The following is a 25,535-nucleotide window of genomic DNA, read 5'->3' as shown; positions in this document are numbered from 1 at the left end:
AACACAGTGGACTGCCACTTAGTTCCTGGTGATTTGAGGCTGATTGGGCTGTCATGGGTTCACCCCCCCAGGGCACAAAGGAGGATGGAGAGTAAATCTAGAGGATCAATTGGGAGAGATTCAGCATAGAAATAAAGTACCCCACCATCCAGAGTATTGTCAAGGACAGGGGAAGGAAAAAGGGACACTTTCATTCAAGAAGTGCTCCTATACATCTGGGGTTGAATAAAGAGCTGTAGAAAGGAATCAATCTGTGAGTGGGGTTTGAGGCAATAGAAAGATCTAGGCTCTTTCCACAGGCACAATGGAAGTATTGGGTCTCCTGACATTTGAAGGGCTGCCCCTTTCTCCCAAATGAAATGAGTTCAAAAAAGCGAAAGGAAAGAGGGGAAAGGGAGAATTCTAAAAATGCCACACTCTGAACACCATCTTTGTGCAGGCGTCTGGGGGAGGCCAGCTGGGGCGGGGTCCTCTGCCAGTCGGGCCTGTAGGACTTGGTTCTTCTTGTTTATCCCAGTCACATCTGGGGCAGTTGCCAGGGCCCGCCCCCACTCTGCGGTCATTGGAGGAGCTCAAAGTTAAAGGATCCCACTAAGAATCAGTACGTTTCATTTTGCGGTTCCTGGGGGGAAGTGGGCAATCGCCCTGGCCTTGAGCAGGGAGCGAGCCTCTCACCATGCCGGCCTGCTGCAGCTGGAGTGAGGTTTTCCAGTATGAGACAAACAAAGTCACCCGGATCCAGAGCGTGAATTATGGCACTATTAAGTGGATCTTGCATGTGATCATCTTTTCCTACGTGTGGTGAGTGGCGCAGGGGGTGCGCAAATCTCTGCAGCGAGGAAACCCCAAGGGGCCGTTTCAGGTGCACATCCTGAGTCCACGTGCCTTTCAAGGCTGAGGACCTCCCAGCAACTGGGAGGAAGCTGCGCAGGCTGCAGCTGGAGGAAGCCACCGAGGGAGGCGAGTTTGACTCCATTCAGCTCCAGCCCAAGCCTGCCAGGTGGCGCAGGGCTGGGCATGCCTGGGGAAGGTGGGAACACAGGGCGACACCCTGGATTTCCAGGGAGGAGGCAGGGATTTCAGGTACACCTGGTGATACTGTTGGCGTCTGGATCACCATGCTGAGGGGAAGGAATAGGACCAGGCTTGTAAATGTCTCTGTGGGCTCCCTTTGTTTGTGTTTTGTTTTTTATTCGTGTGTGGGTGTGGTGCTGGGGATCAACCCCGGGGTGTTGTGTCTAGAAGCTGCTCTACCACTGAGCCACAACCCCTGCCCCTGCTTTTATTATTTTAAAAACAGTTCATTGAGATTCATACACTGTACAACTTGCTCATTTAAAATGAATAAGTCGCTGGTTTTTAGTGTGTTCACAGAGTTGTGCGATTATCACTATAATCAGTTTAATACATTTTCCCCTCCCAAAAAGAATCCTACACCCCTCAGCCATCATATCCAGCCTGCCTCCTATACCCCCTTAGCTCCAGGCACCCACTAATCCACTTTCTGTCTCTGTGGATTTACCCTTTCTAGATATTTCATATAGATGGAATCATGCAGTGTGCGGTCCTTTGTGACCCACCTTTTTTCTTTACCATGTTTTCAAATGTTCATCCATGTTGTAGCATGTATCAGTATTTCATGCTCTTTAATGGCTGAATAACAGTCCATTGCATGAATAGGTCACGTTTATTTATCCATTCATCAGTCGATGGACATTAAGGTTGTTTCACGAATAATGCGACCATGAACATTTGTGTCTGAGGTGTGGTGGTGTGTTCTCATTTCTCTTGGATGTGCACCTAGGAGTGGGACTGCTGAATCATATGCTAATGACATTTCACCTTCAGAGAAACAGAAGGTCCGTTTCCCACAGCTGCTACATGTCTTCACATTTCCACCAGTAGAATGTGAGGATTCCAGTCTCTCCATACCCTCACCAACACTTACTAGTGTGCCTTTTTATTATAGCCAACCTAGTGAGCATGGGGTGGCATCTCTTTGGGTTTGACTTCCATTTTCCTTAAAGCAAATGCCTTATTCTCTGTGGTGGTGGTGGTGGTGCTGCTGCTGCTGCTGCTGCTAATGATAAATTGTATCCACACAGGGAAACACTGTAGTGTACTAAGAGAACATCTATCTTATAATCACTTAACCTCTCTGAGCCTGATTCTGCATCTGTTCAAATCATTGTTGTGTCAAACAGGGAATGTAGCTGGGTGTGGTGGTGCATATTTGTAATCAGAGACTTGGGAGGCTGAGGCAGGAGGATCACAAGTTCAAGGCCAGCCTCAGCAACTTAGCCAGACCCTATCTCAAAAGAGAAAAATAAGAAGTGCTTGAGATGTAGCTCAATTGTATAACAGCCCTGGGTTCAATTCCCCAGTACTGAAAAGAGGGGGATAGCACCAAAATCCCTTATGAGCACCATTAACTGGTAGTTATTTTTAAAAATCACATTTGTGAATGTAATTGGACATCCTGTCCTCTGAGTCTCAAAGTAACCACATCCAGGCTTGGATTTGAGATCTTAGGATGTAGATACAAAATTTTTCTCCCATCTTTGGGCCTTGGTTCCCTCATCAATAAAATAGGGATCATTGTTGGGACCATTAAATGGGCTAATAAATGCAAAACTGTTAGAGAGATGTATGGCACATAACAAGCCCCTGTCGGAGTGTTAGTCCTTATTAAAACACCATTGTTAGGATTATCATTATTTATTTCACACATTTACTATTTAACAAATATTTATATTTATATATATATTTTTTAAAAAAGCTAGAGGTCTGGGGTTGTGGCTCAGTGGTAGAGCACTCACCTAGCACGTGCAAGGTGCTGGGTTTGATCTTGAGAACCACAAAAAAATGAATGAATAAAATGCTAAACAACTAAAAAAAATTTTTTTTTGAAAGCTATAAAAAAGATAACTCTAGGGGCTGGGACTGTGGCTTAGTGGTAGAGCACTCACCTCAGCACCACATTAAAAAAAGGCATTGTGTTGTGTCCATCTACACCTGGGGAATAAATGTTAAAAAAAAAAAAAGATAACTCTACACAAAGTGCTTTTTTCCCCACTTTAAAAAAATCTGGTCCAATTAATTATATATGACAGTAGCATGCACTTTGACACATCATACATAAATGGAGTATAACTTCTCATTCTTCTGGTTGTACATGCTGTAGAATCACACTGGTCATGTAGTCATGTAAGCACATAGAGTAATAATGTCTGATTCATTCTAATATCCTTCCTAACCTCATACCCCCTCTCTTCCCTTCTCTCCTCTCTGTCAAATCCAAAGTAATTCTGTTCTTCCCTAGCCGCCCCCCTATTGTGAATTAGTATCTGCATATCAGAGAAAACATTCAGCCTTTGGTTTGGGGGGATTGGCTTATTTCACTTAACATGATATTCTCCAGCTGTATCCATTTACTGGCCAGTGCCATAATTTCATTCTTCTTTGAGGCTGAGTAATATTCCATTGTGTATATATACCACATTTTCTTTATCTATTCATCTGTTGAAGGGCACCTAGGTTGGTTCCATAGTAGAGCTATTGTGAGTTGAGCTATAAATATGGATGTGGCTGTGTCCCTGTAGTATGCTGATTTTAAGTCTTTTGGGTATAAACCGAGGAGTGGGATAGCTAGGTCAAATGGTGGTTCCATTCCAAGTTTTCTGAGGAATCGCCATACTGCTTTTCATAATGGTTGCACCAATTTGCAGTCCCACCAGCAATGTATGAATGTGCCTTTTGCTGCACATCCTCGACAATATTTATTGTTGCTTGTATTCTTGTTAACTGCCACTCTGATTGGAGTGAGATGAAATCTTAGAGTAGTTTTGATTTGCATTTGCATTTCTCTAATTGCTAAAGGTGTTGAACATTTTTTCATATATTTGTTGATTGATTGTATTTCTTCTTCTGTCAAGTGTCTGTTCAGTTCCTTAGCCCATTTATTGATTGTGTTATTTTTTTTCTGTTAAGCTTTTTGAGTTCCTTATATATCCTAGAGATTAGTGCTCTATCTGAGATGCGTGTGGTAAAGATTTTCTCCCATTCTATAGGCTCTCTCTTCATGTTACTGTTTCCTTTGTTGAGAAGATTTTTAGTTTGAATCCATCCCATTTATTGATTCTTGATTTTATTTCTTGCACTTTAGGAGTCTTGTTAAGGAAGTCAGATCCTAGGCAGATGTGGTAAAGATTTAGGCTTACATTTTCCTCTATTGAGTGCTAGGTCTGTATTCTTGTGCCTAAGTCTTTGATCCACTTTAAGTTATTTTCATGCAGGGTGAGAGATAGGGGTTTAATTTCATTCACAAAATGCTTTTTTTTTACTGTTTTATTTAAAAATATAAAATCAAAGAAAAAATATTGCTAATTTGCTTTCTTCCTCTTTGTTAATGGAGTATCTATAAACGTTTCACCAAATGGGGTCTCATAGCTCACAGCTTGGGAATGCTGCCTTAAGTGACAGGCAACCGGGACTCAGCCAGCTGTGATGCGGTAGACCACAGGACTGGGAGAGGTAGTTTGCACCAGGTAGGACTGACCTGGATCACAGCCAGTGAGGGGCTCTTGGGCTGAAAGGGCAAAGAGCCAGGCTAAGGAAGTAAAGTGAAGCCTCAGTTCTGAGCATGGTGAACAAGGCAGGGGCTGGCTACAGGAGAAATAAGGCAAGAGCCTGATCAGCTTCTTGGTCTCTCCCAACCAAGTCTATATCTGGAGTTGAAGGCAAGGAGGCACCGACGAGAGGCGTCAGGCAGCTCCAGCTTGCTGGGCTATAGGATCGTGGGGACAGGATGCTGACCAGGACTGTCAGTCAGAGTTTGGGGTAGTAATTGACAAAAATCTAACTCAAGTTAATCACAAAGGTACCATGTGGGATCTATTGGATCATGAAACTGGGCAATTAAAGAGATGGGGCTGTCCTCAGACAGGAATGAACATGAGTTTAAACTAGGTCACTGGGGTGGGGCTCTCTCCCCAAATCTGTTTGGCTCTACAGATGCTCCTTGGCTTATGACAGAATTATGTCCTGAGAAACCCATTGAAAGTTAAAAATATACTAAGTCCAAAATGCATCCAATACACCTATCCTATTGAAGATCACAGCTCAGCAAAGCAGCACACCGTACAGCGCAGTTGTGATCGTGATTGCTGGCTGTCTGGGAGCTGAGGCTCACAGCCTCTGCTCAGCAGCAAGGGACAGTGCTGGGGACCAGAGCTGTGGCTCAGTGGTCGAGTGCTTGCCTAGTATGTGTGAGGCACTGAGTTCAATTCCCAGAATCACATAAAAATAAACAAATAAAATAAAGGTATTAAGGTATTGTGTTCATCTACAACTAAAAAAAAAAAAGCTCAGGGAAAAATTATCAAAATTAGAAATACAGTTTCTACTGAATGCTTATTCATACCATTGTAAAGTCAAAAATCTTAAGTCCAATCATTGCTTGGTTGGGGACGGTCTGTATGTAGTTTCCTTCTTGATCAAGCTAAGTAGCAAGATGACATATCCTCACACCCTCTCCAGCAGCTTCAGGGGAACAAACCAATCTCTCCTGACAACTCTGGTAAGAAGGTCCCAAGGAAGACTCTGATTGGTCAGATCTGAGTTAGGGGGTCCCATCCCTAAACCAATCACTGTAGCTAAAGGGATGGTGTCTTCTGAATTGTCAGCCTTGGGTCACGTTCTGGCTCCTGTGCCAGGAATTAGGGAGAAGAGGGCAGAGTGAGCCTCCCCTGAACCACTCCTAGTGGATTTGCCTTAGGAAAGAATTCTGTTACCAAAAGAAATGGGAGGAGGAAATGGAGAGGGTACACACAAAAAGACAAATATATCCTACAAGGTCATTTTAAAAGCCAGAAATTCCAGGGACCTCTGAAGACTACTCTGTAGTCCTGGTTTGTCTCAGCCTTGCAGCTGGGCTGTGGAGACTCTGCCTCAGGTCATTACTGAGGCTGGGTCCTTCATATTCTTACCTCAGCCCCTCTCAGTCTCCCTAGGAGCCCTGCTCCCTACTGGCCCATGGGGTCTGCTGACTCATCCTGGTACTTGACCTCTATTTGGTTTGCTAGTGACCACCAAGTTATCATCTAAACCAAGCTCCCTAAGAGAGGCTGGGCCTCCTCCAGCTGAGCAGAAGTGAGGCCACCAGAGAGGTGGTGGAGGCATCAGAAGCCAAGGAAGAGCAAATCCAACACAGCCCAGCCCCGGGGACCCCTGGGAACAGAACTATGAGGAGATTCACCACATGCTCAACCCACCCTTGGCTCTGGGTGATGTGATTGAGTTTGGGGAGCCATGGGGTCAAACAAGACCCACTTCAGGAGGAGACCCCTGTAGGAGGAAAAGACTCCCACCATGTGACACAGACAACCAAGAGAATAGTCGTTGAAAGGTCTGGACGAGGAGCTGCAGGAAGGAGGGAATGCTCCAGAACCTGGTGAGAGAGGAGGGAGGAGCAGGGGCCAGGGCACGGAAAGGGCTGGAATCTGACTCACAGTGCCAAGAGAAGCCTCCGAAGAGTCCAACACGGGAGTGGAACTGTCTCACTTGTATGTCTAAAGGCCACTGAGCTGAGTTGGATTGTGTTGGGACAAGAATGAGGTGTAGGGACCAGCAAGAGGCTGCTGAGGTCAGCCAGATGAGAGAAAATGGCGATGGGTGGAATGGGATGTTAGAGTTGGGCAGACGTGGACCAAGGCGGGATGTGCTCTGAAGACAGGACTGGTGGATTTGCTGGGGGTAAAGGAAGACTTAGGATTCTGGTGGATGATGATGATGATGCCCTCTCCCCCATGTGCAGGACCTGGGAGAGGCGTTGCAGCATTGCCAGGGACATCAAGCCAGCAATTAAAATGCTCCAACTCCTACCGTCAAGCAGCATCCTTTTATTAATATTGAACATCAAAACATGAAAAAAAACCTGAAAATAATATCAAAACAACGCCACAAAAATGCATTGTGCTTTTTTTTTTTCCTTCAGTACTGGGGATTGAACCGAGAGTTGTTGTACCCTGACCTTCATCCCCAGGGCTTTTAATTTTTTTGCTTTGAGATAGGGTCTCACTAAGTTGCTGAGGCTGGCCTTAAACCTGGATTTTCCTGCCTCAGCTGGGATTACAAGCACAGACCCCTGTGCCTGGCAAGTGAGGGCCTTTCAAGTGAATGACTTTTAGGAAAAGCTGCCTGGGGGACTTTTCCTATTTTGCTGTTTGATGGCAGAGGCTTCTAGGTGGACAGGTTTCTGGGGATGGCAGCAACCCTGCCTCCCACCTGGGGCTGGACTCTTTCAGCCTTTCTAAGCCGTTAGCACAGCCTGAGAAGAGGATAATGGACCACATGGATGTCACCTAGCCAGAAAATACAGTGCCTGAAAGGGGAGTCTAAGGGGGGCTGGAGGAGGGCCAGAGTGTAGATAGCCTTGAGCTCCACCCTGGTACCGAGAAAGCATGGAGAGACATCTCCCCACACCTCTACATCTTGCTATGAAAATGTTCAAACATAGAAAACATTAAGGGTTTTATACCTATTGTTTCATATTAGATAAATCATTCTGTGTCATATGTAATAATACCTGCTGAGCACTGTGAATGCTTAGCATGTGCCAGGTTCTGTTTCTAACATGAGATGTGGGCTAGCCTATTTGACCCTTGCAGATAATCCTATAAGACTGGTTCTTGAAGTGAGCAATCATGACTGGAACACCAGAACTATGTTCAGAGGAATCCCACCTTCCGAGCTCTGCCTTCAATTGAGGTTGCAACTGAATTTCCCAGCCTCCTTTGCAGCTAGGATGTAGCATGAGACCCAAGCTTTTCTAGTTTACATACCATGCAGCACTTTGGTATGCAGGGAACAACATGGGGTGGTGGGTATGAGCAGAATTCAAATTTAGGAACATAAAGTATTGCCCTTTGACCTGGGAGTTCCCCTTCCCTGCACCCCGGGCTTTAGAAGGTCCTGCTCTGTTCCTCTTCCAACAGTGAGCTTCCCTGTGGATTAGGGGGCATGTGAAGCTGTATTAATTTCTATGTTACTGAACAATAGAATCTAAAGCAGCCCCACAGGTGGAAATCAAGATTCAGGGCCCTGAGTTCTTGCCTGGAGATGGAGGAAAAAGCCACATCAGAGCTCCTTGGCTGCTGGCAGAATTCAGTTCCTCGAGGCTGTAGGACTGAGAGCCCTGTTTTCTTGCTGGCTGTCAGATCCTGAATCCATCTTTGTTCCTCACCATATAGCCCTCCCAGTCCTCAAGCCTCGACAGTGGGAAGAATCGGTCTTGTGCTTCACATGCTTTCCCAGAACCAGGTGAAGAAAACTGTCTGCTTTTAAAGGACTCATGTGATTGTGTTGGGCCCAGAAAGATGATCCTCCTGTTCCAAGGTCAACTGTACCATGTAACATAACCTAGTCATGGAGGAGAATATCCATCATAGCCCAAGATTCTAGGGGTCATGCAGGATGTACACACAAGATGCCGGACATCCTGGGGCCATCGTAGAATTCTGCCCACACAGGGGCAGAATGTGCCCACCCACCCCACTATAGTCCTGGTACCCAAGACACCAGAATTTTCTTCTTAAGTGGCCCTGAGCCTCTTTCCAGATTTGTCCTCCTGAAACCGCACCACAGTGCCCATGAGCCTGCTTGTAGGCCCAGGGGTAGCCAGTGGGCAATGCTTGTAGGTGGAAGGCATGGAGGGAGTATGGGCGTGTGGTCTGAGTCATACAAACAGTGTGCATCAGGAGCCAGAAGTGAGATGAGAAGGTGTGGGCTGTGGACCAGGAGCCTCTTTAACCAGCACTTCCATGTTCTAGCACAGAATTCTAAGGAGCCTAAGAACTCTAAATTTGAATCTGGCCTTCCATGTTGTAAGGAAGGTATATTTGTCAGGATACATGAGCAAACTCATTTTATTTATGGCTTTCAAATGTTTAAACATGATTCCGAGGTGCCTCTGGGGCCTGTACATGCATATGGACCTCTGCTTGTTCTCTTGCCCAGGTATAAGTTTCTTAAGGTTGCTGTAACAAGTAAGCACCAACTTGGTTTCTTAAAACAACAGAAATGTATTCTTCCACAGTCCAGGATGCCAGTATTACTGGGCTGAAATCAAAATGTCATCAGGGCCATAATCCCTCTACAGGTTCTCAGGGAAAATCTGTTCCTGGCCTCTTTAAGCTTCTGCTGGCTGCAGGTGTCCCTTGGCTTGTGGCCACATCATTCTAGTCCTCAAGACCAGTGTCTTCCATTCTCTCTCTGCTCTATCTTCCACAGGACCTACTGTGTGCATCAAATCTCTCTGTGTGTCCCTTTCATGAGGACACATGTGATGGCATTTAGGATTCACCTAGATAATCCAGGATAAACTCAACCCTTAATCATATCTACAAAGAATTCTTTTCCCTAATAAGATTCCAGGGATTAGGACTTGATATCTTTGTGGCCATTATAGGCAGCATACTATAGGAGGTGACCTTGATGGCATCCTCATGCAAGGAGTGGCAGTGGCTGCGATCTGGCACCCATTCCCAAACACTATTGGCATGAGCTGCTCCCTGTTTGTGATTTCCCACATAAGGGTGGAGCTGTGGCCGCCAGAAATCTTTTTCTAGAACAGTGCCCGCTCCCTGGGTATTGTTCCAGGCTGTGTGGTGTCTGTGCAAAACTGATTCAGCCCTCAGAGATTATATGAACTGCCTAACATCCTTTAAGCTGTTTTTGTCCTTATTTTTTCACAACTTTATTGAGGTATAATTTACATATTATGAGATCACTAAAAATTTTAAGTATGCACTTTAGTGACTTTATGTAACTTTATCAGGTTGTGTGACCATGGCCATAGTTCAGTTTCAACACATTTTGTCACCCCCATGAGGACCCCACATGCCCATTGCCAGCCACTCCCTGCTCCTGCCCCCAGGGTTTGCCCATCCCAAGGCAATCGCTGATTTATTCTCTGCCTCTATGGATTTGCCTTTTTTAGATCGTTTTCTTCCTAAACTCAGCAAAATGGATTCAATGATTTAGAACTAGAAACCCTGCCAATAGAATTACCTTTATTATTTTAGAAGAAGGAACAGTGACTCTGATGGTTTAGATACCTTGCCTAAGGTCACCTGGCTAATCAGAGGTAGAGCCGGGACTGGACCTGAGCACCTCACCCAGGTCCCTGCTCTCACTAGAGCAGTGTGGAGAGGGAACGGGATGGGGCAAGACTGTAGGGAGGGACACCGTGTAGGGGACTCCTGGGTCACCCAGGTGGGAGTGGGTGGGGGCCTGGGCTGAGGAGGTGACAGTGGTAGAGGAGAAAGGTAGCTGGAGTAGAGAACTTTTAGGAAGATTAGAACAGTATTTGTAGTTGAGTGGATGAGGGGGAAGAGGGACATGAGGGTCCAGCAGTGTGCCATGTTCCGGCTTGGTGGTGGAATAATTTCCCAGGATAGGAAATGCAGGGGAAGAAGCCAGTTTGGGGTAGAAGATGAGCTCAGAAACCAAAGGCACCCAGTCCAAGGTGCCTCTGGGACCTGGACAGGCTTATTTTGATGGTATTGGACGCGTGAGTCCAGAGCTGTAGATACAGGTCTCTCTATGGCCAGCATGCAGATGGTAAGTAGAACCCCAAGAGGAAGCTGCAGTTGGCCAGCAAGAGAAACAAGGATCCCTAGAACAGACCTCGAGCAGCACTAACCTTCAGGGGTAGGGAGCACAGAAGTCCCCAGAGGATTTTGAGAATGGAAACCACAGAGCTCAAAGAAGTCAAGGGACTGTGGATTCTTGGAAGTTAAGGGAAGAAGAGGGAAGTGGTACCTGGTCACTGGTGTCCACTGCCACTTAGAGTTGTGCAACCATCTCAGGAAGATCAGACCCATGGCGTGTCTGCTGGATTTAGTGGAAATCACTTGGCAAGGGAGGCCCTGGAGAAGCAGTGGAGGTGGGAGCCAGACTAAAGTGGGTGGAGGAGTGAATGGAGACGCGGAAAAGGATGTGGTGACTCACTCTTTCAAAAGACTCGGCTACAGGGGAGCAGAAAGGCATGGAGCAGTGTATAAGAGTGCGGGACTGAGCGAGGGTTTATTTTTAAGATGAGATGTGGTATTTAAATGCAGATGGTGAAGAGACAGGAGAGGAGGGGAGTCGATGGGAACAAGTGGAAATCATCCTCATTATCATCGTTATGTTTATTGTCACCAATGAGCAATCACAGGAACGCTTGCTCTGTTCTGAGACTGCTCTGATTGATAGACCTTTCTTACTTGGAGCCTGGTCCTTTCAGCTCTAAGTCTGACCCCTCTGGTCCCAGCCCTGTCCTGTGTTCCTTCTGCACTCCACATGGCTCTATGCTGCTTGCAACTCTCCTCTCCACCACACTAATCTCCCTGAGCCCTCGGGCCAGCACCTCCCCATTGTCCAGACCCTTGGCTGTTCTGGGGAGACTCAGAAAATACACTAAGTCTGAATTTGAAAGAAATCAAAGAATTTTATTTTACCTCTATTTCCCTGGCGAGGGACACTTCTGCCATGCCCAAACGACCTTCTGATAGAAGCGCACCAGGCTGTCTGTGGTTCCAATATTTAAGGAAGAATAGCACATCCTATGAATCTGCAAATTGCAAGCAAGCAGGGTTCAAGGGCTGAAAAAAACAGTGAGCAGAGCAGAGTCAGACGACCGCATCCTGGGTTCAAGCCCAGTTGTGGTTGTACATCCTGGGTTCAAGTGCATTTGCAGATGTATGAAGCTCAGAAAACCAGTTTTTTAAATAATTCTTAAAAACAGCTTATATAACAGTTTCACACGGGAACCATAAAGATGGAGTCATTGGTTATACTTACTATTTTATTAGTCTCTATATTTTTAATCTATAATCTATAACTTATTAATTGTATTGATTAATTCAGACCATAACATTGACCCTCTCGGCCAAGCCCACGTGGCTACCACCGAGTTTGTGAAGACCCTCCTAAAAGGTGGTGTGCTGGGGCTGGGGCTGGGGCTCAGCAGTAGAGCGCTCGCCTAGCTCGTGCAAGGCCTGGGTTCAATCCTCAGCACCACATAAAAATAAATAAAATAAAGGTGTTGTGTCCAATTACAAATAAAAAATAAATATTAAAAAAAAAGGCGGTATGCTCACTCTTTGCTTTGCTGGTGGAAGCATGAAGTGGTTCTCTGTGGTCTGACAAGGGAGCGGAGATGTAAATGTGTGCGGCGTTTGGCTAGATGTTCCTCCTCAGGAGCTATCGCCCTGGGTGGGAGAAGATGGAGAAGATGCTTGTGTGAATGTTCCTGGTGACACGGGTGGAGGGCAGACAGTGAGCGCAGTGGTCAGGCCCTGGGCTGGGCGTGAGTTAAACAGATGTGAAAGCAATTCACCCTCAGGGCTCTCCTTTCACTTTGGAGCTACCTTTGCTCAGGAAGCCCAGGCGCTCTCAGCTACAGACAGACTTTGCTGAGAGGTACTTCTTCCCGGCCCAGCTCTGAGAACTCTCTGGTCATGCTGTCCGGGGGCCAGCTCTGCGGGTATAAGTCCGTGAGAGTCCTTCATATCCACAGTGTGTGGGTTGGGACCCTGAAGAACACCTTCCTGGTGGGCACCTGCATCTACATCTGGTGAGTCAGGCTGTGAGCCAGCCAAGGGCCACATAGCCCACCTCCCTTCACCTCCCCCTGCCTGTCACTCAGTGTCCCCCCTCTTCAGCAGGAATGGCCTATGGGAGCCCCTGGGATGGCCCTGGCTCTTCTTATGTCAGCTTTCTTCCTCGGCCAGATTCTCCCCAGCTCTCCTCTCCCCACCTCCATCTTACCCTCCTTCCAGGCCCAGTTAAATCCCCTGTCCCTCATGCCCTCTTTGTTCCAGGGACCAGAGGCTTTGCCTGCTGCAGAGAACAAGGAACCACAGCTTCTTAGAACTGAAAGGACATGGGGATTAGTGAGCCCAGAGTTATCCCCTCACTCAGGGATCAAACCCAAGGCCCAGAGAGGTGACATGGCTTATCTGAGTAACCAAGCAAGGGCAAGAGAATATGGCTGGGGCGGTCATGAGCATATTCCTTCCAAAGGGCAGAATATTGTAAACTCTCTTTCGTTCCCTCTTTTTTCCTTTGATAAAGCTCTGACACGTTTTAATTCCTAAAATTTATACATTCCTCATGATACAAAGACGGGTTTCTGATTATGAGACAGTTGGGTTCTATTAAAGCTGCACATTCTGGAATGAACACAGAGAGAGATCAGAATTGAGCTCTCCCAATGGTGGGTCAAACTGACCCAGTATTGTTCTGGGACAATATTGCAATGTCCAACTCAAAACACATCATTACATTATCATGTATGTGTTTTGGGGCTGGGGGAGATGTGTTACTGAACAAGTGTTATCTGTGTCACGTGTGCTGATTAGTCCCAAGTCTGGATCTCTAGGCCCAACATATTTTTCCCCAATATCTTCCTTCCTTTCTTTTTCTTTCATTCTTCTCATTATTAAGTTTTAGTGGTACTAGGGATTGAACCCAGGGCTTTGATCATGTCAGGCAGGCACTCTCCCATTGAGCTACATCCCCAGCCCTTGACAATTTTTCTCTCTAAATGAATGTCAGAAATTCTGGCACGTGTTGTGAATAACGTAGCTCCCATGTGCCACCATGTGATCTAAGAAATAAAACATTACCGACCCAGTTGTGCTCCCTGAAAACCCATCCATCATCCCATTCTTTCCTCTCTCCTTATAAAATCATGCTGAATGTGCTGTTTGCATTCCCTTGTTTGTTTTGATAGTTCTACAGACATATGTCAATGTCTGTAAAAATATATAGTTTTTAGCTCTTCTTTATTGAGGTAAAATTCATGTAACATAAAATTAACCATGTTAAAGTGAACAAGTCCATGGCATTTAGTATATTCACCATGTTTACAACAACATCCTCTATCTAGTACCCAAATACACTCATTGCCTTAAAAGGAAATATCATATTTATTAAGCGTTACGCCTCATTTCTCCCTCCCCTCCCCTCTGGCAAGCACCAGTCTACTCTGTCTCTGTGGATTTACCTTTTCTGAATATTTCACTTATAAACGGAATCATAGGAGATGACCTTTGTGCCTGGCTTCTTTCACTTAGGAGACAATGTTCTTGAGGTTTATCCACACTTTAGCATGTATCAGTACTACGTTCTTTTTTATGGCTGCAGAGTATTCTATTGTATCTGTAGACCGTATTTTGTCTATCCATTCATCATTTGGGTTATTTCTACCTTGTGGCTATTGTGAATAACACTGCTATGGACATTCCTGTTTGAGTATTTGTGAGTACACAGCATTGCTTTGGATTTCTTCAGGCTTTTGACCATACTGTAGCTTGCTGTGTTTGCTCGGCATTATTGTGTTACTTCCTCGTTGACCAGGCAGCTCTGGGCAGCTCACAAGTCACTGCTGCAGAGTCTCCCATTGTGAATCCAACTATTTATCAATCCACTCAATGTTTGAGAACATTCAACTATTTCCAGTTTTCTTCTCACAACGCTGCATGAATATTCTCGTACATAGTTCCGTGGACCCACGTGTGACAGCTACTCAGGGGCAGATACCTAAGATGCCATAGCTGGGTCCTAGAAAATGCCTTTTTCCAAATGTACTTGCTGTTGCCAAGCATGGGCTGTCTTTTCAGAAGTCTCCTGGCAGGTCTGGCCCCTGGCTGTGCGTTACAGTCTCCTGAGGAACATTTAAGAAAGACACAAGTGTCTAACTAACTGCCCAGATTGTCTAAATCAGCCTCCAGGGACAGGGCTGGGAAGCTGCGATTCTGAAGCTCCTGGGTGACTTCACTGCTCAGCCGGGTTGAGAACAGCTGGGAGCGTGTCGTGGTCCACTGTGCTTTCGCTTCCCAAGGTCAGCTCAAAGAGGGCGACCCTGGACTTAGACTTATGGCCTGAGAATTGCACTCAGGGGCTGGGCAGAGAGGAGGGACAAAATAAATAGATGCTGAATGTGTAAACAAAGCATTTAAAATAAGCTCTTAATTATTCAGGGCAACAAGAGACATGGAAAACAGAAAAATGGGGATAGAATCTACCTTTTTCTTGGCAACACTGGGCATCAAACCCAGGACTTAGGCATGCTGGACAAGGGTTCCACCACTGAAGGACATCCTCAGCCCTTTTTTAAAAAATTATTATTTTGAGACAGGGTCTCGATAAGTTGCCCAGGCTGGCCTTAAACTAGCAATCCTCCTGCTTCAGCCTAGAGTTACAGGTTATAGGTGTGTGCCTCGGCACCAGACAGAACCTATGATTTTTAATTATTAATTCCACTTTTTCCCTTCACCCCCCCCACCTCCATCCTCGAAGTAGGATGGTTGGCTCTGGGCAAAATGTAGACTAATGGTGGACCTCAGTTCTGCCATGAGCTGTGTAACTCTGGGCAAGTTCCTTCACCTCTCTGAGCCGATTTACTCATCTACAAAAGAATGGTGATTGCAGTCACTATCTCTTATTGCTGTGAGAATCGAAACAGTTGATGCATTTAGAGAACTTGGCATATCTAAGTGCTTGGTAAAGAGGATCTGCTATTATCAGCATTATTGATAAAGCAGGTGGGTTCCTGAAAGCAGGTCAGGCTGCTGACCTGCCAGACACAGTCTTAGATAGGAAGGTGCTGACGTGTTACTGAGCCCAGGACAAAGGTGGTAAAGCAACCTGGAGTTGCACGTTATTACATGAGAAGCTGTCCTACTAATTTTTTAGTAGGTCTATCCTAGGTAACAGTGAAGAAGGGGTGGGGGCCACTGTTTTTTGCAGCGAGGGCCCACCACGCAGCACATGCTACACCAGGGGGTTTGCACACGTTATCTCATTTGAGTCTCACAGTGATCCCAGGAGATAGGTTTAACTATTGTTCCCATTTTGCAGAGAGGGAAAGTGAGTCACCAAGAAGCAGGACACCCCGCAGGGCTAGCATTTGAAAGGACGTGGCCTTTAGGGCTTGCATCCCAAATCATGGCCTCAGACCCCCCTGGAGAAAGCCACTGATACCTTTCTGTGTCTGCCACTTAGTTTCGCTTTGGTGAGTGACAAGCTGTACCAGCGGAAAGAGCCTGTCATCAGTTCTGTGCACACCAAGGTGAAAGGGATAGCAGAGGTGACGGCAGAAGTCATGGAGAACGGGGTGAAGCGCTCAGTGCAGAGCGTTTTTGACACTGCGGATTACACCTTCCCTTTGCAGGTGAGCATCGGCATCCCTGGAAACCATCACCAGGGCCTCGCGCCCTTCCCCTGGGACCCCCACTCCAGAAAAATGAACATTGGCCCTGTTTTAAAAGCTCTATGAAAATCCCTACTGAGAAAACCTAAAAAATTGAAAAACTGGGTCAGATCCAGCAGCTCAAAGAAGATAGTTCTTTGCTCTATCAAGTCCTATAGGGTTTCTCAAAATAGCAGCGTGTCCTGGCGCATTTCAAACATGGTCTGATTCCCTCTCGCTCGGTGTATACTGACATCTGCACGGCTCTTCAGAACCCTGGCCACCAGGCAGCAAGGTCTGCCTGCATTCTCCAGGGCAAAAAAAATTGCCGCCTGGAGAGTGCCAGCCTTTCTGCATTGTCTCTGTGGCCTTTTGTCACCAAGGGTATGGAACATTCATACCCTTTAGACAACAAAGAAGGATGTAGGTGAGAAAGAAGAGCAGGCATGGGTCACAGGGCACAGGTACAGGAGCGTCTTGGCCGCCAGGCAGGGAGACTGAAAGCAGAGTTTCCAAAAAGGAGAAATTACAGAGGGGTGTGGGGATGCCCAGGGACAGATGGGGGACAGGAGGAACAAAAGGGCATGTTTGCAGCTGCGGGAGCCGTCAAGGCCAAGCCGCTATCTGCTTGTTTCTTAACAGTGGGTCGTTAAAATCCAGCCATCGGCCAGCTGGCAGGATGCCCTGTTGCCCTTTCATTAAAGTCTTGGAGAACTGAACAGCCTGCCCAGCTGCGCCCCCACCCCGCCCCCGCCTCCCCAGGTCTCCGGAGTCTCGGTTTAATGGGATTTTATGGTGGCAAGTAAATGAAGGGCCACTTTTGAGGCTGGATTAGAAATGACTGCTCAATCTGTTTGAATGTTCCCTTGCTCCCCCTCGGCCCAGCAGGACAGCTCCTCCAGCTTTGCTATCAAGCCCCCCGCATAGTCCATGTGCCCACGGACCCTGGTTTCTAGAAGCTTAGAGGGGTGCGCCGGGAGCTCAGCAGCAGTCTGGGTCATTGTGATCGAGCTGTTCTGTTCCCTTCTCTCCTCCTTCTGCTCTGCAGGGGAACTCCTTCTTTGTGATGACGAACTTTCTTAAGACAGAAGGCCAAGAGCAGCGGCTGTGCCCTGAGGTAAGGAGGGGACCTGTGGGGGTGGGTGATAAGAGTTCCTGGAGGAGACTGGGAGGGGAGACAAAGGGGGATGAGCCAGGATGTGTTCAGCCCACCAATGTCTACTGAGCACCTGCCTCCGTGAGGTGGGGTGGTGAGGTAGGGCGGTAGGTGGAAGAAGGTTGGAAAAGCACCGTAGGTCTCTCCCCCAGCTGCCAGATCTTTGCCGTCTCCCCTTGCCTCCAGCTGCAGTGGCCTGGAGACCTGCTCTCTCCCTTGGTAGCTTCCTGGGCATCTCAGCAACATGATTCTTGGCATTTGCAAATCTGATTTCATGTCACTGGAGCCCACAGCTTCTCCTGCCAGGGTCCACCATGAACTGTCTGCAGAGCGGGTCCCAGGAAACAGTGCCAAGCAGCTCTCGAGATGGCCCATTTCCCCCTCTTCTTAAAAGTTTCTGTTTCTGTATCAGGCCTCCCCACCCCCACCACCCCACACAATCTTCCCACCTCTGTGCTCTTGACCTTCCCCTACCTCCCTCTGGAAAATGTCCTCTCTCCAACTTCACAGTCAGAGTCTGCTCTGTCCAACGGGATGAAAGGCTAGCTCTCTTTTAGTTTGTACCCATGAATCACCCCTAGGCCTTACCTGTTCCTCCCCTCTCTGGGGACACACCTGTGCCTTACCAGGGACCATTCCCAACACTGAGGGAAGTAGCCATGGTGGCCATATCTCCACAGGCCCTCTGTCCACGGGCGGAAGAACCAGCCTGGCCATGCGGGTCCTGACCCATCCCTCTGGTCACAAGGCCTAGTTTTCTGAGTGTCCGGAAGTTCCAGTGAACATGCTCATTCCTTGTACAGTCTTTGTCACTGTGGTACCCAAACTTGGGACCAAACTGACGTACCCTTGGTGTCTATGTCAGTGATGCGCCCCCTGCAGAGACCTCTGGACATTCGTTCCCATCTCCCCGCGAGCACCCCGCTCTGAGGAATCAGCCAAAGCCAGCCCGCTTTCCTCCACCCTTCCCAGCAGCACCCAGTCTCCAGGCCAGTTGGGAGCCCTGGTTCTCCTTTGCCCTGCAGTCTGGTCACCTCTATATCACACACTCTAACCCCATGTTTTCAAAGACACTTTTCATGTCACTGAGACTTGCAAGAAGTTAAGGACAGCTCAGGGGGAACAGCTCGGGATCGATGCAGACTGGGAACAGTTCACAGCTTGACTTATTGGCCTGGTGACTGCATGGGCGACTTCACTTCTCTGTGCCTTGGTGTGTTCAGAACCTTGCTCTCAAGGTTGCTGAAACAAGTGAACAGACGCCTGTGACATGACGGTGCATTGTGGCATTCAAAATGGAGTTGTTAGGGTTTAGGGGTTCCTCTGCCGCATATGGGAGGTCACTCTGAGCAGCTCCAGGGAGGCACTGCTGGCCCAGAGAGCCCCAGAAAGCTCTCTGGGATTTTAACCAGCTGGTTCGGGTCAGTGTAATGGCACAGTCGCCTCCTCTCTTTGCACATTGACACCTACTCTATCTCTGGTCATCCCAGGGATCGTGGCCAAGCCCTGGGTGCACAGAGTCCTATATGAGTGAATGTTCCAGTTATCTCTTCAAACCACTCTGAACTTGGTAGGCTTTTCAAAGCCCTGTGTGACTCTCACAGTTCCACGGTGGCCTGGGCTCAGCCAGCAGTTCCTCTGCTGGTCTCACTTGGGGTCTGTCGAGGGGCTACACTCACCAGCAGCTGGTGCTGGCCTTCTTTGGAGGCTCTCCTGGCACCAGGGGATGGCTGGGGACCTCTTCCTCTCTGGAGGGTCTGTCCACATGCTCTCTCCAGCAGCGTAGTGACTTAACAGCAGCACTGGGTTCCCAAAGCCCAAACGCAGAAGGTTCCAGGCCCTCAGAAGGCTGAGGCTGGAGCTGGCACCGTGTTACTTGTGCTGCTTCTGCTGGTCCTGCACTCAGGTCACCCAGCTTCGGAGGGGACAGGGGAATACTCCACCTCTCAACCTAGATGGTGACCGAGAATTTGTGGCCGTCTTTAATCCACATAATATTCACAAAATAAAACTAACTTTTTTTCTTAATTTTACAGTTTATTCTGGAAAATAAAAGTGAATCAATTTATCTTCTTTCCTGAGAATTCCTTGCAGTTCATAATGGAAATGTAACTATCCGTGAGCCACAGAGGTTGATCATTCACTCATTTATTTCATGTTCATCAGACCTACTACATGTCAGGCAAAGATATGACCAGGCTTTGTGGTCCAAGGGCTCTTCTATGAAGGGGTTCATAGCCTCATGGTGGTGGGGGGTCAAAAGGAGGAGAAGCTGCGGGCCTGGAGGGTGACAGAAGGCAGCCTGGGAAGAAAAGAGAACGTGGCAGAGTTTGAAAAGCACAAGAAAAGCTCACTGAGCGGCACTTTGTGCTGAGGCCTTTCTTTGCATAACTCAATAGTCTCCACGGTGACTATGTAGACAAATCTGTCTCCCCTTACAGATGAGGTAACTGAGGCTTAGGGAGCAAGAAAGGGAGCAGCTGTCACTGAAGCCAGATGCACCTGAGTCTTTGCCTTCGATTTCTGAAGAAGCCACAAACTGCCCAGAGGTCCTCGAGCAGAGGCTGTTCCACATTTGTGTCACATTCTGGCCACTCTCAGATTGGCTGGCGCATCTGTTCCCCAGAGAGTAGAGTCAGATATGCCCAGACCAAGCCATCTTGCTTCTCCTCCTGATTGTGTCCTTCAGCCCTGAGACACAACTGACCTCATTTTCTGTGGCCAGGAGATAGTGCTGGCTGATGACCCCTGTTTCCACATCACCTGCTGCATCTTGGCACCTGTCTGTGTTGCTCAATTCTGAGCCACAGAGCCACCTGGGCCAGGCCACCTGCTCTCTACCTGCAGGGCCATTGCCAAAGGTGGCCCCCTGGCTGCTCTGACATCTGCTATTTACATTCTTATCTGTTTTTATTTTTTATTGAATCGTAATCTACGTACCATAAAGCGTACCACTTTAAAGGGAACAATTCAGTGGTTTTTATTCTCTTTGCAACACTGTACAACCATCACCACGGATTCCAGAACACTCCATCACCCCAGAGAAAAATCTCATCCTCATTTGCAGCCAGTCTGCACTCCTTCCCCCAGTGCCTGGCAGCCACCAAGCTGCTTCCTGTCCCTATGGATGTGCCTATTCTGACATTTCCTGTACATGGAATTGTATAGTTTGTGACATTTGTGTCTGGCTTCTTCCAATCAGCATCATTTTCAAGGTTTATGCATGACATAGCGTGGGTTGGTGTTTCACTCCTTACGGCTGAGTGACAGTCCACACAGGAATGTACCACATGTCATTTGACCATTCACCTCTGACGGTCACTTGGCCTGTTCACGCTCTCTGGCCTTTGTGGGCAGTGCTGCCATGAGCACTGTGTGTGGGTTTCTGTGTGGCCAGACACGAACTTCTCCATATCTCAATGACACAGTGCCCCTTCCTTCTCCCTGCAGAATCCCACTCGCAGGACACTCTGTTCCTCTGACCGGGGTTGTAAAAAGGGCTGGATGGACCCACAAAGCAAAGGTACCTTCTGGGTTTTCTCCTGGAGAACAGGGCGGGAGGGGATCTGGCACCTTGGTGACATTCACAATCCCCCATTCAGGTCCTCAGCCTCTGGCTCTACAGCCTTCTTCCACCACCACGAAGCCACAGATGGACCCGTGTCTGTCCTAGACCTTGGCCTTCTCCAAGGCTGACCAGCTACAGCCTGGGGACTGGGCTCAATTTCCCAGCCAGAGAAGCTCCTCCGAGCGTGGCCTGTCCAGGCTATGATCGGTGAAAAAATCACCTGGCCCATCACATTGTCTAAGTATTCTGAACTTTCTCCCTGAATTTTCTCAAAGGTGGAGGACTTAAACTCCCAGGGAACCTGGGGGAATAAACCTGTACTTGCCTGAAGAATCTCATGCTTTAACTTAGAAAGGTATTAGACAATGCAACAAAAAAAAATACTGCAAAAAATAATTTAAAAAGAAAACTGTCAATGGTAATAATGCACACCCTCCCCAGAGGCATGTGGACGTGGCTTCTATTCCATAGTGCACCGGATCTGAGTTGGTATCTGGCCACTTGCTGTGGCTTGCGGCTCACTCGATCCTCCCTCTCCTCCCCCTGCTCAGGAAGGTGCACCATGTTCATTCCATGGCTCTACACATCCCTGGGCAGGCCGTGTGCCCTGTGGGTAGGCTCAGATGCCCACTTGGGGAGCCAAGTGCTAGTCCACTGTGCCCGGCGAGAGAAGATACTGCTCAGCTCCCCTCTCGGGCATCTTTCATCGTAAAGAAGCTGAAAGGGCCAATGGAACCCAGATCTTGCTGAGCTGATTCCAGAACACTCCACCCCACAAAGAAATCTCATCCCCATTTGTGGCCAGTCTCCACTGCTTCCCCTCAGTGCCTGGCAGCCACCAAGCTGCTTCCTGTCCCTAAGGATGTGCCTGGTCCCTTCTACAGGGCTTACTGTTCAGTGTCATGCTCATCTGCTTTGTCTTGGGGTGAGGATGGGTTAGTTTTATTTTGTGAGGAGCGGAGGCTGCTGCTTGGGTGGTGTCCATGACGCCTGCCCTGGAGAATGTCCTCCATTCACATCGGAGGCTCTTCACTTCTCGACCCCACAGGGATCCAGACTGGCAGGTGTATAGTGTACAAAGAGAACCAGAAGACCTGTGAAGTCGCTGCCTGGTGTCCCACCGAGGCGGTGGAGGAGAAGCCCCCCCGGTGAGTTGCACGGATGGGGAGCAGACGAGGTGACCCTCAGCAGTGGCCAGGTGACGCCTTGCCAGGGTGCCTGGGCTTTTATTTCCCAGAGCAGCCCGCAACGCCCTGGGCCTTTCTGCCTCAGGGTCCCCAGGCCAGGCGCACTCTAGGCACAAACCACTGTCCCTGGGAAGTTGGCGCTGTTGTTGACGTGGAGAATAGTTCCGTACCTGGTGGTGCATTACCACTACCCAGAGCACCCTTCCGGACCACCTCCAGACCCCTCCTCTAGTGCCATGGCAGGGTTTGTTCTGATACACCAGTGTTCATATTGAGTGACTAAGGATAGGAAATGGAATGGGAGGAGGGAGAGAAAGAGAAGGGAGGGGAGGCAAGGAATCTTCTCAAATTAAACACTCACCTGACATACAGATTTGGTGGTTCCCTGTATTGATAGTTCTCTTTAACACACAGGTTGGGATATTAAATCTTAGAAACCACAAAGGCTGATGCATTTCAGCAGAGAATAGTTAGAAAGACCTGGATTCAAATCTTGCTTCTAGTAGCTGTGTGATCTTGGGCAAGTGGCTTAACCTTCCTGAGTGCAATCTCCTCATCTGTGAAATGAGAATAATAACTGCTCCTACCTCATGAGGTGTTTGTAAGGATTAAATGAAACAATACTTGTGCATAGTGAAGTGAGCCCCATGCCTGGCTTCCACATGCTCACATGCACACGTACGATCTACCCTGGAAGTGTGCTAGTTTCAGACCAGCACCATCCAGTAGAACTTCTGCAATGATGGGAAGGCAGTAGCCATGCTGCCCAATGTGGTAGCCACCACTTGAAGTGTGGCTATGGTGGGTAAGCAACTGGATTTTAATTAAATTTAAATTTAAATAGCACACATGCCTAGCAGCTACCCAGACCAAAGTGGCTCAGGGCCACTCTCCTAGCATGTGTGGGGCAAGGGAAAAACTGCCTAAGGGGATGTGTAGAAGGCTCAGGCCAAGGTCCCCAATGCCGAGGCAGGGCTGCCCTGTCTGGCCCACAGTTGTTAAACTGGGTTCATTTCTAGGTCAGGGAAGTTTCTTGGTCACAGAAGAAACTGCCCAGCTGTGGGTGGGACATCTTCCCACACCCAAGTGACTCTAAGTTCAAGACAAGGGGCCCCTTGCTTAGCGCTGGCTTTTAGTTCTGACTCTGCCACCAACTCATTCATCAGCTAAATACCGCGTGCGTCTCCAGCTGCCTGGCCCAAGGCTGATCTGACTGCTCTCCAGTTTCCGGTGTGCTACATGAATTAGCCAAGATGGCTCATCTTGCCATTTACCATTACCATGTAGTAGGCACTAAATATTTCACTTGTGATGATGACTGCTAAGTTTTATGTGAAACACAAGAAGTTCAGGTATGGAGCAGGTCCCAGGGCTCTTTCAGTCTAAAGAAGAGATAAGACACATGCACAGAGATCTGTAATTCAAGATAGAATGTTGTAAATGTCACATGAAAGCAACAAAGAGCTTTGATCATTAAAGTTTTGGATCCTGTAGTCCTCTGATTGTCAAGAGTGCTGCTCAGAAAGTGTGAGGTTTAGAATGTTCTACAGGTAAGAGTCTAGCACACAGCAGGCATTTGTTGTAAATAAGATTTTTTTCTTTTTTTTGGTTTTGTTTTGCAGTACTGGGAATTGACCCAGGGGTGCTCTGCCACTGAACTATGCCCCTAGTCCCATTTTAAATTTTGAGACAGGGACTCACTAAGTTGCTGAGGCTAGTCTCAAACTTGCAATCTTCCTGCCTCAGCCTCCCAAATTGCTGGAATTCCAGTTGTGCACCACCATGCTTGAGAATTTTTTTTCAATGTAAATGACAGAAATCCAAATTAACTGACTTCAGAAAGAAACAAAAAGGGCATTACTTTTTGGCTTTTTTTAAAAATATTTTTTATTTGTAGTTGGACATAATATCTCTATTTTATTTATTTATTTTTATGTGGTGCTGAGGATAGAACCCAGCGCCTTGCACTGCTAGGGGAGCGCTCTACCACTGTGCCCAAACCCCAGCCCCTGGCTTTTGTTTTTGATTCCAGTAATTCAAAAACATCCAGAGGTCCTGGCTTCAGGCAAAGCTTGGTCCAGGCTTCGAATGATGTCAATGAGATTCTTTTTCCCGTTTCCTTCCTCTCCCACCCCCTCTCTTAGTTATTCTTTCTTTAATCCTGGCTTTCCTTGCATTGTGGTCCAGGGAATTCCAAGTTGACACTATCCTTATTACTAACAGTCCAGCAAAAAAAGAGTTTCTCTTTTCCAGTTGTTCCCAGAAATGGTTCTCTTTGGCTTAAATCATGTGACCATCTCTGAACCAACCCGATGGCCAAGGGGAACAGACCACACTGTTTAGCCAGCCCTGGGTCACATGCCCATGCAGAAGTGTAGGAATAGACAGGAAGTAATCATCCCCACAGACCCTTCTGGATGGCAGAGGAGAGCTGGCTTCTCCAAAGAGAGAAAACTGAGCTTGTACCATCCAAAGGGGAGTAGATGCTGGACAGGCAAAAAGATGGGGTTTGCACACAGAGCTCCCACACACACAATCAACACTGGGTCCTGGGGTAAAAGGCAGGCCATTCTTGGTGCCCTGCCTTTGCCCCTTCCTGTGCTACTCAGACACGGCCGGCAGCAGGGTGCCAGCTGAGCCTTTCTATTCACAGCCAGTGTTCTCCATCTTTCATAAACTATCAAGTGCAAAAGGGCAGAAACGTTGACAGTTGCTCATCACTGTATCCCACTGCCCAGTTCCAAGCCCAATACCACAAGCGTTTGCTGAATGGAGGGATGGAAGGATGGTGGGTGGCTTCCTGTCATCTGGAATTTGGGCTCCTCTAACTCACAGAATTGTACACTATTCGGCCTCTAAGAAATGACTAATGCAGTCAGCTGTCTGTCTGTCTGTGTGGCCCTGGTCTAAAGGCTGAGGATGCCGGGATTAGAAAACTGTTGTGCCAGCCCTGAAGGAACTCTAGGCCTACTAGGAGAGCCACAGATAGGGGTGTGCTGGAGCTGGCTGGTAGGTTCACAGCCAATTATGCTCAGCCCATCCCAAATTCAAGTTTGTGATATCCCTTTGGTAGTTGGAAACCAGCCATGGTAGGAGTATTTATAGCATGATAATCAGCAAACACATATTAGCCCTTTTTTTCTCCTTAGAGTGATGGATGTCAAACATTTACCAAAACACCACTGCACGTTACTAAATATACAATTATATCAGAGTGACAGAAGGAACACCGTAAATGCTATGGGGTCTCAAGAAGGAAGAAATTCTTGGAGAAACTGAAAGTCTTCATAGAGAATTTTGGAAGGTTTTCTCTATTAGATTGCTGCATCCATTTTTCTTATCTCATCCCCAAGGCTAAAGCAGAAAACCAGAAGTCCCTGGTCT

General features: G+C 47.6%; 1 protein-coding gene across 1 annotated transcript in view; it reads left to right on the top strand.

Moving 5' to 3' along the window:
* The first annotated feature begins 676 nt into the window (after positions 1–676).
* P2rx7 (purinergic receptor P2X 7) overlaps positions 677–25,535 on the top strand; it is a 42,326-nt gene continuing 17,467 nt past the window's right edge. Inside the window, exons 1-5 of the mRNA XM_026386101.2 lie at positions 677–801; positions 16,054–16,222; positions 17,289–17,357; positions 20,847–20,919; positions 22,013–22,112. Coding sequence (XP_026241886.1) covers positions 677–801; positions 16,054–16,222; positions 17,289–17,357; positions 20,847–20,919; positions 22,013–22,112 — 536 coding nt within the window. The remainder of the gene's footprint in view (positions 802–16,053; positions 16,223–17,288; positions 17,358–20,846; positions 20,920–22,012; positions 22,113–25,535) is intronic.

Source organism: Urocitellus parryii, chromosome 3 (genome assembly GCF_045843805.1).
Source record: "Urocitellus parryii isolate mUroPar1 chromosome 3, mUroPar1.hap1, whole genome shotgun sequence".
Lineage (NCBI taxonomy): Eukaryota > Metazoa > Chordata > Mammalia > Rodentia > Sciuridae > Urocitellus > Urocitellus parryii.
The sequence above is the reverse complement of the archived record's forward strand: the minus strand, read 5'-3'. Positions and strand labels throughout refer to the sequence as shown.